This window comes from Rhinolophus ferrumequinum, chromosome 22, assembly GCF_004115265.2.
Source record: "Rhinolophus ferrumequinum isolate MPI-CBG mRhiFer1 chromosome 22, mRhiFer1_v1.p, whole genome shotgun sequence".
Classification (NCBI taxonomy): domain Eukaryota; kingdom Metazoa; phylum Chordata; class Mammalia; order Chiroptera; family Rhinolophidae; genus Rhinolophus; species Rhinolophus ferrumequinum.
This window is the reverse complement of record NC_046305.1, coordinates 28,742,955-28,758,495: the sequence shown is the minus strand read 5'-3', so window position 1 is coordinate 28,758,495 and position 15,541 is coordinate 28,742,955. Positions and strand designations below refer to the sequence as shown.

General features: G+C 43.6%; 1 protein-coding gene across 1 annotated transcript; it reads left to right on the top strand.

The window, feature by feature from the left end:
* The first annotated feature begins 928 nt into the window (after positions 1-928).
* On the top strand, positions 929-15,239 carry SLAMF8 (SLAM family member 8). Its single transcript, XM_033093437.1, is given in 4 exon segments — positions 929-1,061; positions 3,813-4,010; positions 13,617-13,707; positions 15,191-15,239. Coding segments are annotated over 4 exon segments (378 nt in total). The 5' UTR covers positions 929-1,021.
* The last annotated feature ends 302 nt before the right edge of the window (positions 15,240-15,541 follow it).

Below are 15,541 nucleotides of genomic sequence, written 5' to 3'. Positions count from 1 at the left end.
GAGGAACAAGTGCAACACCTACAGTGTAAAATTGATAGTTGTAAAAAGAGGCAGTTCTGGCTCGGTATGGCTGTACAATGGACATGGGAGATCAGCCTGGAGAAGCAGGCTGGAATAGGACTCAGCCTTTTGTGCTGAGCCAAGAGTTTAGTCTTTATCCCGAGGGCAGCAGAAAGCCATGGAGGAATTTTAAACAGAGAGTGAGGTAGAAGAGGGTAAAGAGGGTCAAATATATGGTGACAGTAGGAGATTTGACTTTGGGTAGTGAACACAAAATGCTCACCACCATAGTCAGATGTCAAGTGGTCTGGATGATGGATGATGTGTTATAGAACTATACACTTGAAACCTATATAATTTTATTAACAATGTCACCCCAATAAATTTAATAAAAAAAGAAAGAAGTACAAATTTCCACATATAATAATTGTCACAGGGATGTAAAGTACAGCATAGGGAATATTGTCAATAATATTGTAATAACTATGTATCAGGAGTCAGATGGGATCTAGATTTATGGATAATCCCTTTGTAAGGTATGCATATGTCTAATCACTATGTTGTATACCTGAGAGTAATATAATATTATATGTCAAAAAAAAAAAAAGCAGAGAAGAAATGACAATGGAAACTGCAATTTAGAGGGCTCTCTGTGGCTGCAACTGGAAAGACAGACAGCTATGGTGTGTGGGTGGGATGCAGGAACACCTGGCGAGAGTCAGAGGGGAGGATGTGGGCTTGTGTGGAGGCCCTTGTTGCCTGTGATTTCATGGCCAACCAAAGGCATGTGAAAGAGGCTGACTTACAAGAAATAGCTCCTGAAAAAGCCAGAAAGGCCTGCAGCCAACTTCCACTTTAGTCTGAATATTTTCACTTTCAGGGCATCTTGTTCGGAGTCAAGATTCCTCATTCTGAACATGGGACTGTCCAGAAGGACCACAGCTCCTTCCATGCATCCACTTGACATGGGATGTTTAAGATTTAGGTTGTCCAGGGAGTTTGCCTGCCTCTCCAGAGAAGGATGACCATGTGGTCCCTGTGGAGTCTGTATCTCTGGGCAGGTAAGTGGAGCAGGTGAGTGGCCTGTCCTCAGAAAACTGAAACCTCACCTCGTGCCTCTCACTAGACATCTAGGCAGGGCTCCCCATACCAAGTGAGAACCCAGGAGCTGAGGAGGGGTAGGAAAGACTGAAGCAAGTTTTGGAGCAACTTTGAAAGCTAGGCAGAGGCAAAGAGATGCAGGGTGTCCTGGGTGGAAGGAGGCAGCAGCACTGGGAGTATCCATGTCCATGAGACTCAAGCTGTTTTGTGGCCCAGGGCAGTTAAAACAGTGGTTTGGAAAGAGATGGTAGTGAGAATGGTAAGGATCTGGCAATGTTAACACATGGGAATTCTAAATACAGTCTGGGGAGAGAAGGAAAGGGCAGGGCAGAGTAGGGCTCTTACAATCTAAGGATGTTTTTCCAACAGCCTGTGGGAAAGCTGACATCCTTCCTGAAGTCTGTGTAAGGGGAGGTGGATACTGAGTAGAGAGAAGAGGCAAGAGAAAGTTAAATATAGCACATGTGGATGTGGCGTAGCTGATAATGGTGTGATGTTGGGATGCAGACCCATCCGGTCTCTTCAGCACTAGGCGGTCCCTCCATCCTGCCTGTGTCTGATTTCCCTTCCATGATTAACAAGTGCTCAGTGTGACAGGCGTCAACACTACAAAACCAGGGGATAGGAGTGGTGGGGTGTGGCAAAGACAAAGACACCTTTGTTTACATCAGACTCACAGTGACTCTGAGATGACTTTGTCCAGTGTCTCTTCTGGGTCCCTGGCCTTCAGGGCTCCAAAGGCTCTGCAGATTTCAACATTCCTAAACATGTGAAGGAAATCTCTCAAAAAAAGGAATCTGTTCGATTCACAAATTTTTCAAATCTTTGGACATGGGAAGCAAAAATAATTTTTCTAAAAGGCTCTTAATGGTAAATGAGATGAGTGCAACTGATTTGGGGCATCCCTTTGTTTTACTAATGGGACATTGGAAGTCCATACAGGGAGGGTGATAGATAAAGATGATATAGCTCATTGGGGCAGAGCAGGACAGAATAGAACATAGCCTTGACTGACATCCAGTGCTATTTCCTCTCTATGTTGTATCTCCACTCTGCATTTACCCTGAAGCCATCTCCAGTCAGGCCTGAGTTGATTTGGGCTAGGGAGGGCAATGAAGCAGATGAGGGGCTGGAGTTATCAGTGGCTGGCTAAGTGACCATCCAGAACACGTCTCCTTAACCAAACTCCCAGCACTTGAGTATGTTCCATGTCTGCTTTTATTTTGCTCTGTATACCTGTGACCACCACTGTGCCAGGCACACGGTAAGTCAGTAAATTCTGCCATTCATTCAGTAAAATTTACTGAGCTTCTCCTATATCCTCCTCCTGAATGGTGGTGGGCAAAGGGAGTGCAAAGATGAAAAGAGAAACTCACAGCCTAGTGGGAGATGCTGACTCTTAAACAGGCGCTAACAATAGAGTAAGGCATTCACAGCAGTGATCCCAGGCCCCTGTGAGAAAACAGAGAACAAGTGTGTAACCTCTGAAGATGAATGGGGGAGGTCAGGGGAACTTAATGCTTCAAGGATGAGCAGAAATTTGCCAGAGAAGGAGGGAGGGGACACTTCAAGCAGAGATGTCACCCACATAACCTCAAACCCAATATGTTTTCAGCAAAACTCAGCATCCTGCCATCTTCCCCCCCCCCCCAAAATTCTGTTTCTCTTTCTGTTCTGGATCACAGGGAATGCCACCCAGTAGGTCCCAAGGACCTGGTAGCCATCCTTGACTCCTTTCTCCTTCACTCCTCAGATCCAGTCTGTTACCAGATCCCACTGATCATGCATCTTAATCTCTCTCGGTTCCTGCCACCTCTCCCCATCCCAGTTACTCCCCCTCCACACAAGTTTCCATCACTCTCCTTTGGATTAATAGAAGCAGCCTCAGTCTTGCCCCACCTACAATGCATCCTCTGCCCCTTTGCTGGACTGATCTTTCTAACATGCATCTAATCTTGTTACTCTCTTACTTAAAACCTATCCAAAGGTCCCCATTGCTTTAAGGATAAAGCCCAAACTCCAATGTCACTTTCAGGGCCCTGCATGATCTGGCTCCCTCCAACTCTGCAGTAGCAATTTCTTACTCCGCCTGCGAGAACTACTTTCAGTTCCCTGTGCACCATGCTTTCTCACCCTCCAGGCCTTTATAGGCACTGTTCCCTCTGCTTGTAACACTTCCCATTCCCGCTCCAGGCAGCTTTTTGCTTGGCCTGGCTGATTCCATTCCTCCTTTGGGCTTCAGATTAACCATGTCTTCTCTAAGCCCCTCAAGGGCAGGTGAAGTCACCCTATCACCCTGCCTGCCTATGTTCTACTAGGGCACCCCTTTTTCCCCATCATGGTACTTAGTATATTTTAATTGCTTGCTTAAGAAGCTGGCTTTTTCTGTGAGCTCCATGAGTACAGGTACCAAATTATCTTTCTTACTGTTTTATTCCCAGCCCCTGGCACAGTGCACCCTCAACTTGGATGGAGGGAGTGTGGGGAGGGGGGCTCTAATTTGCTTCATAGCAGCTCAGCTGCGTACAGAAGACAAAGGAAGAGCTCAGGGCAGGCAAAATGATGGGGCTCTGTTCTTGCAGCTTTCCTTCCCATTGCAAATACTGGTGCCCAAGTGCAGGGACAGGTAGGGGGCTCATTGCTGCTAGTGGCAGAGTGCCTCTCTGGCTTCCACGTCCACAAAGTGACCTGGAGATCTCTATGGCCTTCAGAGGAGCTCCTGGCCACATATTTCCAGGGTTCCCTGGAGACTCTGTACCACTCCCGTTTCCTGGGCCGAGCCCAACTGCACAGCAACCTGAGTCTGGACCTCTGACCACTGGAGTCTGGAGACAGCGGCAACTTCTCTGTGTTGCTGGTGGACACGGGCGATCGGACCTGGACCCAGATCCTGCAACTCAAGGTGTATGGTGAGTACACCTGACACTGGCTCTCTGCCCTGCCTCCCCCCCAACAAAGCCCTAGAAAGGTATCCTGAGTCCTGGGAGCTGGGAGAAGTGGGTTCCAGAAACCTCAGGCCTCTGACTTCATGGCTGATTCAGAGGCCAGTTACTCCTGCAGCCACATCTAAGAAAATTTCTCAGGTTCTTTCTGGTGAGCTCCTATCTGCAGCAGCCCAGCTCTGCCTCCTGCAATCCTTGTCTGAGCTCCAACTTGGTCTTTTCTTGGCTCAATAGCCTTGGACACAATGTTTAGCTCCCTGACACTCACCTTTTCATTTGTAAAATGGGCATCGTGATATTACCACATAGATGTCCATAACAGTGAAGTACAGTGATGCTTGGGAAAGCATCTAGGACAGAAGCTGGCCTATTCTTATCAGTTCAAAAGTATCAGATTATGACATGCCATTATTTTAGCTGCCTTTTATACTAAAAAGGAAAAAATATTGCCAATTAAACTATGACACAATATTTTTATTAAAAATTAAATTATAATTCAACTATAGTTAAAAGTATAGAATTTTATGTTATATTTCTTAAAAGAGCTCTTTTAGATGTATTTAGAGATTCTTACTATACTATATAACAGTCATGGGTTCTTTCAGTCATTCATTGTTGCAGAACACACTATCCCAAAACTTACTGGCTAAACAAAACTATTCTTATTTCTCACAATTCTCTGTGTTGGCCTGGCTCAGCCAGGCAGACCTTCTGCTCCATATGGGTTTGCTAGGGTCATTCACACAGCTGCATTCAGCACCTCGGCTGGGGTGGCTGAATTCACTAGGGACTGGAAGGGTCTTTCTTTCCAGCAACTTTACCTCCACCTCCAACACCATCATCACCTCTACCACCATCACCTCCACCACCATCACCTCCACCAGCTCCACATCACCTCCACCTTCACCTCCACTATATTTTTGCTGGTCAAGAAAAAAATGACTTTCTATCTCTCATCTAGCTACCTAATAGCTTGGAAAAGATGTGTGAGTGACCCCAAAACACTATTTCAGTAAAACCTCAGAAATTTGTTGAGAGGAGGAAAAGATCCAAATTTAAAAATGAAGAGTAGGGGTGACAGCTAGGAAGAGAGAAACAATGAGGGAGAGAAAGTCAGTAGCAAATTGGGAGGAGAGAGAGACCCCACGGAGACCGATAACTAGCTGTCCTTGGGTGTGCCACTCAGGGTACTGATGTGCAATTAGATGGGTGTCTTTCTGGTTTCATGCAGCCTGAACCAGCTTAACAAGCAGAGTGCTAACTGAATTTCAGCACCCCTACCCTTACCTCTTACCCACCTTAGCCAATGCCCTGCGCAGTGAATAACCTATACAACCATACAGGCAGCTCGGGAGCCTCTCCCTTGTTCTTAGTCTCAGCTGTTGCACATATAAAATGAGGACATTGAATGCGATAATACATGCAGTATTACCCATACCACTTAGCACCCATACCACTAAGTTCTAAAATGCCTTGTTCTCAGCATCTGATTACAGATTTTAAGGTAATTGTTGTTTTATTGCTTCCAATACTTAGCATGGTTACAATTAACTGCACAAAGCAATCCTTAGGAGCTCTGCTTTGACAATAGATAAAAAGAATTTGAATTAGCAGATCAGTTACTAGAAATGTCAATGGGTGATTCTACTGTGCCCATCGTGTTTGGAAGCAACTTGTCCTCTTAAATAGTAAATATCCCTCCCTATAATCCTTTTTTATACTATTAGTGTGCCTGGCAAATCTTTTCTTTTTTCATATCACAAATCCCAGCAGATTGGGCTGGCATTAATGAGGTTTTGCTCTGCTTGACTTTGGAATGTTGTCAGACACTGAGTCCTCTTGTTGTCGTCACCAAAATTCTCTCCTGCTGGTCCCCATTGCCACAGAAACTCAGGATTTAATCATCAACATATATAGGAAAGGGAAGCCACAGCCTAGAGCACCAGAATACCAACTTGTCATTGGCCCGGGCAGCTGAGCACCTCGAGAGTGAAGGTTATGGAGAGAACAAGACATAGCCACTACACCCTGGTCACCTCTTTCACAGCATTTTGTACCACTGTAATTATTTTCTTAATTATTCATAATCACTTATCAGTATCTGTCTTCCTCACCAAACTCTAAACTCCAAAAGTCCAGGAATGTGTATGTTTTCTTTTTTTTTTTTTTAATTATTTTTTTTATTATTTTTAAAATTTATTGGGGGTGACAATTGTTAGTAAAATTACATAGATTTCAGGTACAATTCTGTATCACATCATCTATAAATTACATTGTGTGTTCACCACCCAGAGTCAGTTCTCCTTCCATCACCATATATTTGATCCCCCTTACCCTCATCTCCCACCCCCCAACCCCCTTACCCTCTGGTAACCACTAAATTACGTTCCCCAGATTAATTTTCAAACCCCGTGGCCATCTTGTGGTTACTGATTGTTTTCTAATCCCCTCACCTTCCCCCTTACCCCCACCCCCCCTGCCCATCTAGCAACCCTCAGTTTTTCCTCTTTGTCTCCAAAACTGTTTCTGATTAGTTCATTCACTTATTCTTTTCTTTAGATACCGCATATAAGTGAGATCACATGGTACTTATCTTTCTCTGTCTGACTTATTTCACTTAACATAATGTTCTCTAGGTCCATCCATGTTGTTGCAAATGGTAAGATTTCTTTCTTCTTTATGGCTGCGTAATACTCCATTGTGTAAATGTACCACAGTTTCTTAATCCAGTCATCTACCGATGGGCATTTTGGTTGTTTCCATGTCTTAGCTATTGTGTATAGAGCTGCAATAAACATAGGAATGCATAAAGATTTTTGAATTGGAGTTTTGGATTTCTCCGGATAGATACCAAGGAGTGGAATTACTGGATCATAGGGTAGTTCCATTTTCAGATTTTTGAGATACCTCCATACTGTTTTCCATAGTGGCTGCACCAATCTGCAATCGCACCAACAGTGCACAAGCGTTCCCTTTCTCCACATCCGCGCCAGCACTTGTTGTTTGTTGATTTATTGATGATAGCCATTTTGACTGGGGTGAGGTGGTATCTCATTGTGCTTTTTATTTGCATTTCTCTGATGGTTAGTGAGGTTGAGCATTTCTTCATATGTCTGTTTGCCATCTGTATGTCCTTTTTAGAAAAATGTCTCTTCAAGTCCTCTGCCCATTTTTTAATTGGGTCGTTTGTTTTTTTGGAGTTGAGTTGAGTGAGTTTTTCATAGATTTGTGATATTAATCCCTTATCAGATATGTCATTGGCAAATATCTTTTTCCATTCAGTAGGATCCCTTTTTGTTTTATTGATGGTTTCCTTTGCTGTGAAAAAACTTTTTAGTTTGATATAATCCCACATGTTTATTTTTTCTCTTACTTCCCTCGAGCGAGGGGATATATCAGTAAAAATCTTACTCCGGGTAATGTCTGAGAAGTTTCTTCCTATATTTTCTTCTAGGTATTTTATGGTTTCAGATCTTACATTTAAGTCTTTAAGCCATTTTGAATTTATTTTTGTATATGGTTTAAGGAGGTGGTCCAGCTTCATTTTTTTGCATGTGTCTGTCCAGGTTTCCCAGCACCATTTATTGAATGGACTGTCTTTACTCCATCGTACATTCTTGCTTCCATTGTCGTAGGTTAAATGGCCATATAGGCGTGGATTTATTTCTGGACTCTCTATTCTGTTCCATTGATCTATGTGTCTGTTTTTATGCCAGTACCATGCTGTTTTGATTACTGTAGCCTTGTAGTATAATTTGAAGTCAGGTATTGTTATACCTCCCACTTTGTTCTTATTTCTCAAGATTGCCTTTGCTATTCGGGGTCTTTTATGGTCCCATATAAATTTTAGGATTATATGTTCTATTTCTGTGAAAAACGACGTTGGTAGTTTGATAGGAATTGCGTTCAATATGTATATTGCCTTAGGCAGTATGGACATTTTAACTATATTAATTCTTCCTATCCATGAACATGATATGTGTTTCCATCTATTTATATCTTCCTTCATTCCTTTCTTCAGTGTCTTATAATTTTCTGAGTACAGATCTTTTAATTCTGTGATTAAATTTATTCCCAGGTATTTTATAGTTTTTGGAGCGATTGTAAATGGGATTGTTTTTTTAATTTCTCCTTCTGATGTTTTATTATTGGTATATACAAATGCAACTGATTTCTGAATATTAATTTTGTATCCTGCTACTTTACTAAATTCATCTATCAGCTCTAATAGCTTCTTGGTGGAGTCTTTAGGGTTCTATATATATAGTATCATATCATCTGCATATAATGATAATTTTACTTCCTCCTTACCGATTTGGATGCCTTTTATTTCTTTTTCTTGTCTGATTGCTGTGGCTAGAACTTCCAGCACTAAGTTGAATAGAAGCGGAGATAGTGGGCAACCTTGCTTTGTTCCTGATCTTAGGGGGAATGGTTTTAGCTTTTCCCCATTGAGTATGATGATAGCTGTGGGTTTGTCATATATGGCTTTTATTATGTTGAGATATGATCCCCCTATTCCCACTTTCTTAAGGGTTTTTATCATAAACGGCTGTTGGATTTTATCAAATGCTTTTTCTGCATCTACTGATAATGATCATGTGATTTTTATTTTTCATTTTGTTAATGTGGTGTATCACATTAATTGATTTGTGGATGTTGAACCACCCTTGCATACCAGGGATGAATCCCACTTGATCATAGTATATGATCTTTTTAATGTATTGCTGAATTCTGTTCACTAATATTTTGTTGGGGATTTTTGCATCTATATTCATTAGAGATATCGGCCTGTAGTTTTCTTTTTCTGTGGTGTCTTTGTCTGATTTTGGGATCAGGGTGATAGTGGCTTTGTAAAAAGTGTTTGGGAGTCTTCCTTCCTTCTGGATTTTTTGGAAGAGCTTGAGGAGAATAGGTGATAATTCTTTTTTGAACGTTTTGTAAAATTCACCTGTAAAGCCATCTGGTCCAGGGCTTTTGTTTGTTGGGAGATTGTTGATTACTGATTCAATTTCCGTGGTGGTAATCAGTCTATTCAGGTTTTCTGTTTCTTCCTGAGTTAGCCTTGGAAGGTTGTACGCCTCTAGAAAATTGTCCATTTCTTCCAAATTGTCAAATTTGTTGACATATAGTTGCTCATAGTAACTTCTTAAAACTTTTGTATTTCTGCGGTGTCCATTGTCACTTCTCCTCTTTCATTTCTGATTTTATTAATTTGGGTCCTCTCTCTCTTTTTTTTAATGAGTCTGGCTAAAGGTTTGTCGATTTTGTTTATCTTCTCTAAGAACCAAGTCTTGGATTCATTGATCTTTTGTATTGTTTTTCTGGTTTCTATTTCATTTATTTCTGCTCTGATCTTTATTATCTCCTTCCTTGTGCTCCCTTTGGGCTTATTTTGCTGTTCTTTTTCCAAATCCCTTAAATGTGAAGATAAACTGTTGATTAGTGATGTTTCTTGTTTCTTTAGGTAGGCCTGCAAAGCTATGAATTTCCCTCTTAGGACTGCTTTTGCAGCATCCCATAGATTTTGGGTTGTCGTGTTTTCATTTTTGTTTGTCTCGAGATATCTTTTGATTTCTTCTTTGATCTCCTGCTTGACCCATTCATTATCTAGTAATAAGTTATTCAGCCTCCATGAATTGGTGTGTCTTCCAGTTTTTTTCCTGTAGTTCATTTCTAATTTCATAGCATTGTGATCAGAGAAGACAATTGGTATGATTTCAATTTTCTTAAATTTATCAAGACTTGTTTTGTGGCTTAACATATGGTCTATCTTGGAAAATGTTCCATGTGCGCTTGAGAAAAACGTGTATTTTGCAGCATTGGGGTGAAATGTTCTGAAAATATCGATTAAATCCAAGTGGTCCAATGTATCATTTAAGGCTGTTGTTTCCATATTGATTTTCTGTCTGGAAGACCTGTCCCTTGTGGTCAGAGGTGTGTTGAAGTCCCCTACTATGATAGTGTTACTGTTGATCTCTGTCTTTATGTCAGTCAGTACCTGTTTTATATATTTAGGTGCTCCTATGTTGGGTGCATAGATGTTTACTAGGGTTATGTCCTCTTGTCGGATCGATCCCTTTATTATTATATAGTGCCCATCTTTATCTTTTAGTATGTTCTTCATTTTAAAGTCTATTTTGTCAGATATAAGTATTGCAACTCCAGCTTTTTTCTCATTTCCATTTGCATGAAATATCTTACTCCAACCCTTCACTTTCAGCCTGTGTGTGTCTTTTGTTCTGAGGTGAGTCTCTTGTATACAGCATATACAAGGGTCTTGCTTTCTTATCCAGTCAGCCACCCTATGTCTTTTGATTGGAGCATTTAATCCATTTACATTTAAAGTGATTATTGATAGGTACATAGTTATTGCCATTTTTAAATTTGTAGTTAGGTTGTTTTGATCTTTCTTCTATTTACAGAAGTCCTTTTAGTATTTCTTGCAATGCTGGCTTGGTGGTAATAAATTCCTTTAGCTTATTTTTTTCTGGAAAGCTCTTTATCTCTCCATCAACTTTAAATGATAGCCTTGCTGGATAAAGCAATCTAGGTTGTAGGCCTTTGTTTTCCATCACTTTGAGCATCTCCTGCCACTCCCTCCTGGCCTTCAATGTTTCTGTAGAAAAATCATTTGATAGTCTTATGGGAGTTCCCTTGTATGTAACCCTCTGTCTTTCTCTTGCTGCTTTTAGGATTCTCTCTTTGTCTTTAAGCTTTGCCATTTTAACTATAATGTGTCTTGGTGTGGACCTGTTTGGGTTTATCCTGTTTGGAACTCTCTGCTCTTCCTGGGCTTGTATGTTGGTTTCCTTCATCAGGTTGGGGAAGTTTTCAGACATTATTACTTCAAATATGTTCTCAATCCCTTGCTTCCTCTCTTCACCTTCTGGTATTCCTATGATGCGCATGTTGTTGCGCTTGATGTTATCCCAGAGGTCTCTTAAGCCATCCTCATTGTTTTTTATTCTTTTTTCTTTCTGTTGTTCCGTTTGGGTGATCTCTGCTACCTTGTCTTCTAAGTCGCTGATTCGATCCTCTGCTTCATCTAACCTGCTGGTAATTCCTTCAAGTGAGTTCTTAATTTCGGTAATTGTGTTCTTTAGTTCTAACTGGTTGTTCGTTATGATTTCTACATCCTTCTTTATGTCTTCTCTAAGCTCCTTAAACATTCTTATCACCAGTGTTCTGAACTCTGTCTCTGAAAGGTTGGTTACGTCTGCTTCATTTGGTTCCAGTTGTGGAGATTTCTTCTGTTCTTTTATTTGGGACGTGTATCTTTGTTTCCCCATTCTGGCTGACTCTCTGTGTTTATTTTGATATATTAGGTAGATCCCCTAGAGTTCTTAGATCTTGCTAGGTTATCTTATGTAGTATGTGTCCTTTATATTTGACTCGCACCACGTCGTCCTTCTCCTCTGCTTGTGCTCCAAAGGTGACTCTTGTGTTGTGCACACTGTCCCATTCAAGAAGATCTTTAATTGCTTTTTGCTTGTGAGTAGGTGGGGTTAACTCCTGGGTTGACCCGTTGTGAGACTTGGCTCTGCCCCCCGCAGGGCGCTCTGCTGCGTGAGGGTTGACCACCCAACTGTGGTTTGGCCTCTATGGGCTCCAGTGCCTGCAGAGAACCCTCTCTGGGTGTGTGACCTTAAGGTCAAACCCGGCAGCACGCCGGTTTGGTCTGGAGTTGGCCCCTGGATATGCTGAATCCCGTGCCACTCAAGCTGGGCCCCGGCAGGGCAGTTTCAGAACAAAGCAAATCACCAAGCACAACAGCAACAACAACAACAGAGAAAAAAATCAAATTCATTCACATGCAAAAACACCCGATAACCCCCACTCGACACAGGCAAAATATCAAAGATATAAAGACAAAGCAAAACAAAACAAAACAAAGCAAAACTAAAAGCAGCGACAGTCTCGGCCTAAGCCCACCAGGCAATGTCCAGGTTGTCCTCTGCTGTACCAAAGAGCCCCCTGCTTATTGCGCAGGCAGAGCCGGTCACCTGGTGCCCAGAGTGACTTTGGTACTGCAGACTTAAAAGCGTGGGCCTGAGGGGTCTGGATGATAGTTTTTACAAAGTCAGTGCAGTTTCTGCCCTTGCCTGCCCATATGCACACTGAGAGTAGCACCACCAGCCCCGTGTCCAATACTCCTGAGTCTTAGGGCACTTCTTCAGTGTGTGTGTATATGGGGGGGGGGGGGTGCGTGCGGGAGATTTCCGAGCTGCTGAAAGCCCAGAGCTGCGCCTGCCTTACTGCTGATCTCTGGGTGTGTCTCTCCAGTTGCACTTGCCCCGCCCCAGGCAGGCCAGAAAGGGTGGGGGCTGGGGATGGAGGGGTCTTCTCTCTCCCAGCCCAGCCGCGCATCACCCTCTTCCCGCAGGCCAGAAAAGGTGGTGGCTGGGGGTGGAGGAGTCTCTTCTCTCCTAGCCCAGCCAAAATCACACACTTCCCAGTCTCCCTGGGTCAGGGCTGCCTGTCAGGCTTCCCAGAGCCTGAGCACTACTACAGCTCCTCTGTAATCTGACACTACTCCTCAGTTCAGGGGCCAGTTTAAGTCTCTGGAAGGGCGGGGGTAGGATTGGAAAAGCGGGGCAGGGGAGGGGTCCAGGTATGGAGTCTGTGTTCTTTGTCCGCCCTAGGGCCCACTAGCCGCCCTCTCAGCGGGAGAAATCAGCCGTGGGACGCAGGGAAAGAGCCCACCTCCTGGTCTCTGTGCTCTCCGCTCCGCCCTGGGATCCCGTGCATGCCTGGAACTGCGGGTGCCACCGCGGTTTTCAGTTTTCGCCGCTGCCGCCGGCTGAGACTCCGCTGCGGGCTGGGATTTCCCCGCCGCCACCGGCCGGGCGTTTTCACTCCGCTCCCTTCCTTCCTTCCCCTGCTCCCTCAATTAGCGCACCTTCAAGTAATCCTTAGCTTCAAGTAATCCACGAGTCTCTTAGCTGTTCTGTGTGATGAGCAAAGAGTTCTTTGATGGGTTATATGTCCTGTTTGTAATAAGATCCGGAGGACAACTCAGAAAGTGCGCCCTGCTGCCGCCATTCCTATCCATTTTTTCCTGTGTATGTTTTCTTGCTTGACTTAAATGCTCAGTCTTTCTGACGGATATATCGTGAGAAAAGTGCTATGACAAGGGATAGAGAGAGTGCTTGGAGAGCTCAGAGCCATACCTGGAGTATAAGAGAAGGATTCACAATCAGGGCAGCAAGCAATGTGTCCAAGCTAAGCCAAGGAGTTTTCTAGGAGGACAAGAAGAAAAAGGTATACGTGCACAGTTTAGCCATATGAAAGCATGGAACAGCATAACATGTTTGGGAGAACTGGAAATTAATTAGGATAGGTAAGGAGGACCAGCAGGAGGGACAGCTGGAGAGGCTGACATCAACCATTTCATGAAAGATTTTGAATACCAGACTAAGGAATTCAACTTCTATCCTGTGGGCATTGGGAAGCCAGACAAGAGTGGTCTAATCAGAGGTGACATCTAACCCTGTGTGGATCCCAGAGGCAGAGCTGTGGGTCCTGCCCAGCATCCCTGTTACCCACACCTGCTTTACTGTTCTTGCCCAGATGCAGTACTCAGGCCCATGGTACAAGTGTTTGTTGCTGTATTGAGGGATGGCCAGCCCCCCAAGACCTGCCAGGCGCTCCTGTTGTTAAGGTCCGGAATTGTCCCCCCCTCAGACAGACAGAGAACACGCACAATAATGCAAGTCACACAACGAGGTTTATTTCCAGCCAGCTGGGGTCCGAGTCTCTGCCCGATGCAGCGGGTTTTAACAAGGACCCCAAATACTTAAAGCCAAGGGGTTATATAGCATTTTCAAGGCTTTCCATAGCTTCAGAGAGTACTAGATAAACTTACAGGACTTACATAGCTTCAAAGAGTGTAAGATTTACTACAGGGCAAGGCGACCAGGAGTATAAGATAAGCTACAGAACTTGCATAGCTTCAAGGAGTATAAGGGGCTTGTTGGCCCCTGGGTGGAGAGAGTGGGTCAGCAAGGAGAAGGATGCATGAGACCTCATTAGTGTGGATTTGTCCTAGAAGGCAAGAGTCTTGGCCCAGCCACTCAGCATGGAGCTGGGGTGAAAAAAATACGGTGAATATTTAAATTAAAATATATTCTTTCCCTGGGGAGGCGGAGTGAGAGCAGCTGAGGATGCACTCCACCCAGGGGCCCTGTCTGCCCCAGACAGTCCCCAGGATTCATGGTAAGAAGGTAAAAGCCAGGAAAAGAGCAGTTTTTTGTTGTAACAGCTTTATTGAAATATAATTCACATACCATACAATTCGCCCATTTAAAATATACAATTCAATGGCTTTTATTGTATTCACAGAATTGTGCATCCATCACCACAATCAATTTTAGAACATTCTCATTACCCTAAAAAGAAACTCCCAAGCCCCTTAGCTATCACTCCCTAATCCCCCCTTCCCCTCCACCCTAAGCAGCCACTAATCTACTTTCTATCTATCTACTGTCTATTCTGGACAATGCACAAAGTGGTCCTTTGTGACTGACTTCTTTCACTTAGTCTAATGTTTTCAAGACTCAGAAAAGTGTGACTTTGGCCACTGAGAACGGACAAAAAGAACCCAACCTCCTGGCATAGAGGAAGGGCCTCACACAGGCTGGCCATGGCTTCTGGCCAGTCATTTAACTGGGCCCATCCCTGTTCTAATGTTCTATACTTTCTACAGCTAACGGTATAGTATAGCATAGTTGCAGAGGAAGGCTAGACATTAAGAATGTGTGTCCTTGAAGTGTCACCTCTTGTAGGGTCATAGAAAACCAGGGAAAAAAGTGTGGGGTTTTTTTGCTTGAGGTGATCTGGGGCCAGGACAATTAGGATTCAGAGACCTTGGGCCAGGCCAAGGATGTTAAGATTCCAAACATTGGAAGAGTAACTTTCTTTCTGATCTCCTCACCAGGAAAAAAGAAGAAGGATGTCTGTGCTGATGGAGTGGCTCCAGACACAGAGAACCCCCTTGTGTAGGGTCTGCCGTGAGGGAGGAGGTAACCGATGCCTAGATCATGAGGAACCCCACCGCATGGGCACATGATGGTCTGGGATATATCTGGTACCTGGAAATTACCATGGTCTTCGTACCTCCCATGAGACTCCATCCCACTTTCCAGGAGCAGCCTGGAAGCCATCACACTGGGAGGACAGAAAACATTGGTATGACCTTTCATACTCTCCCCCTTCCCTCTTCCTTCATTGCATATCCTGGCTCTGCTTTGGGCGAGATGGACCTAACAGGACATTCCATAAAGGACACTGGACATCTCCAGGACACTGGACATTCTCCAGGGCCCACAGGGACAGTGATTACCCCAGACATTCATTCCCCACCACTGTTCATGAAGTATTGTTATGGATTGTATTTGTCCCTTCAAAATTCATGTTGAAGTCCTAGCCCCAAATATCTCAGAATATGACTATTTGGAAATAGGGCCTTTAAAGAGATAATTAAAGTTAAATGAGGT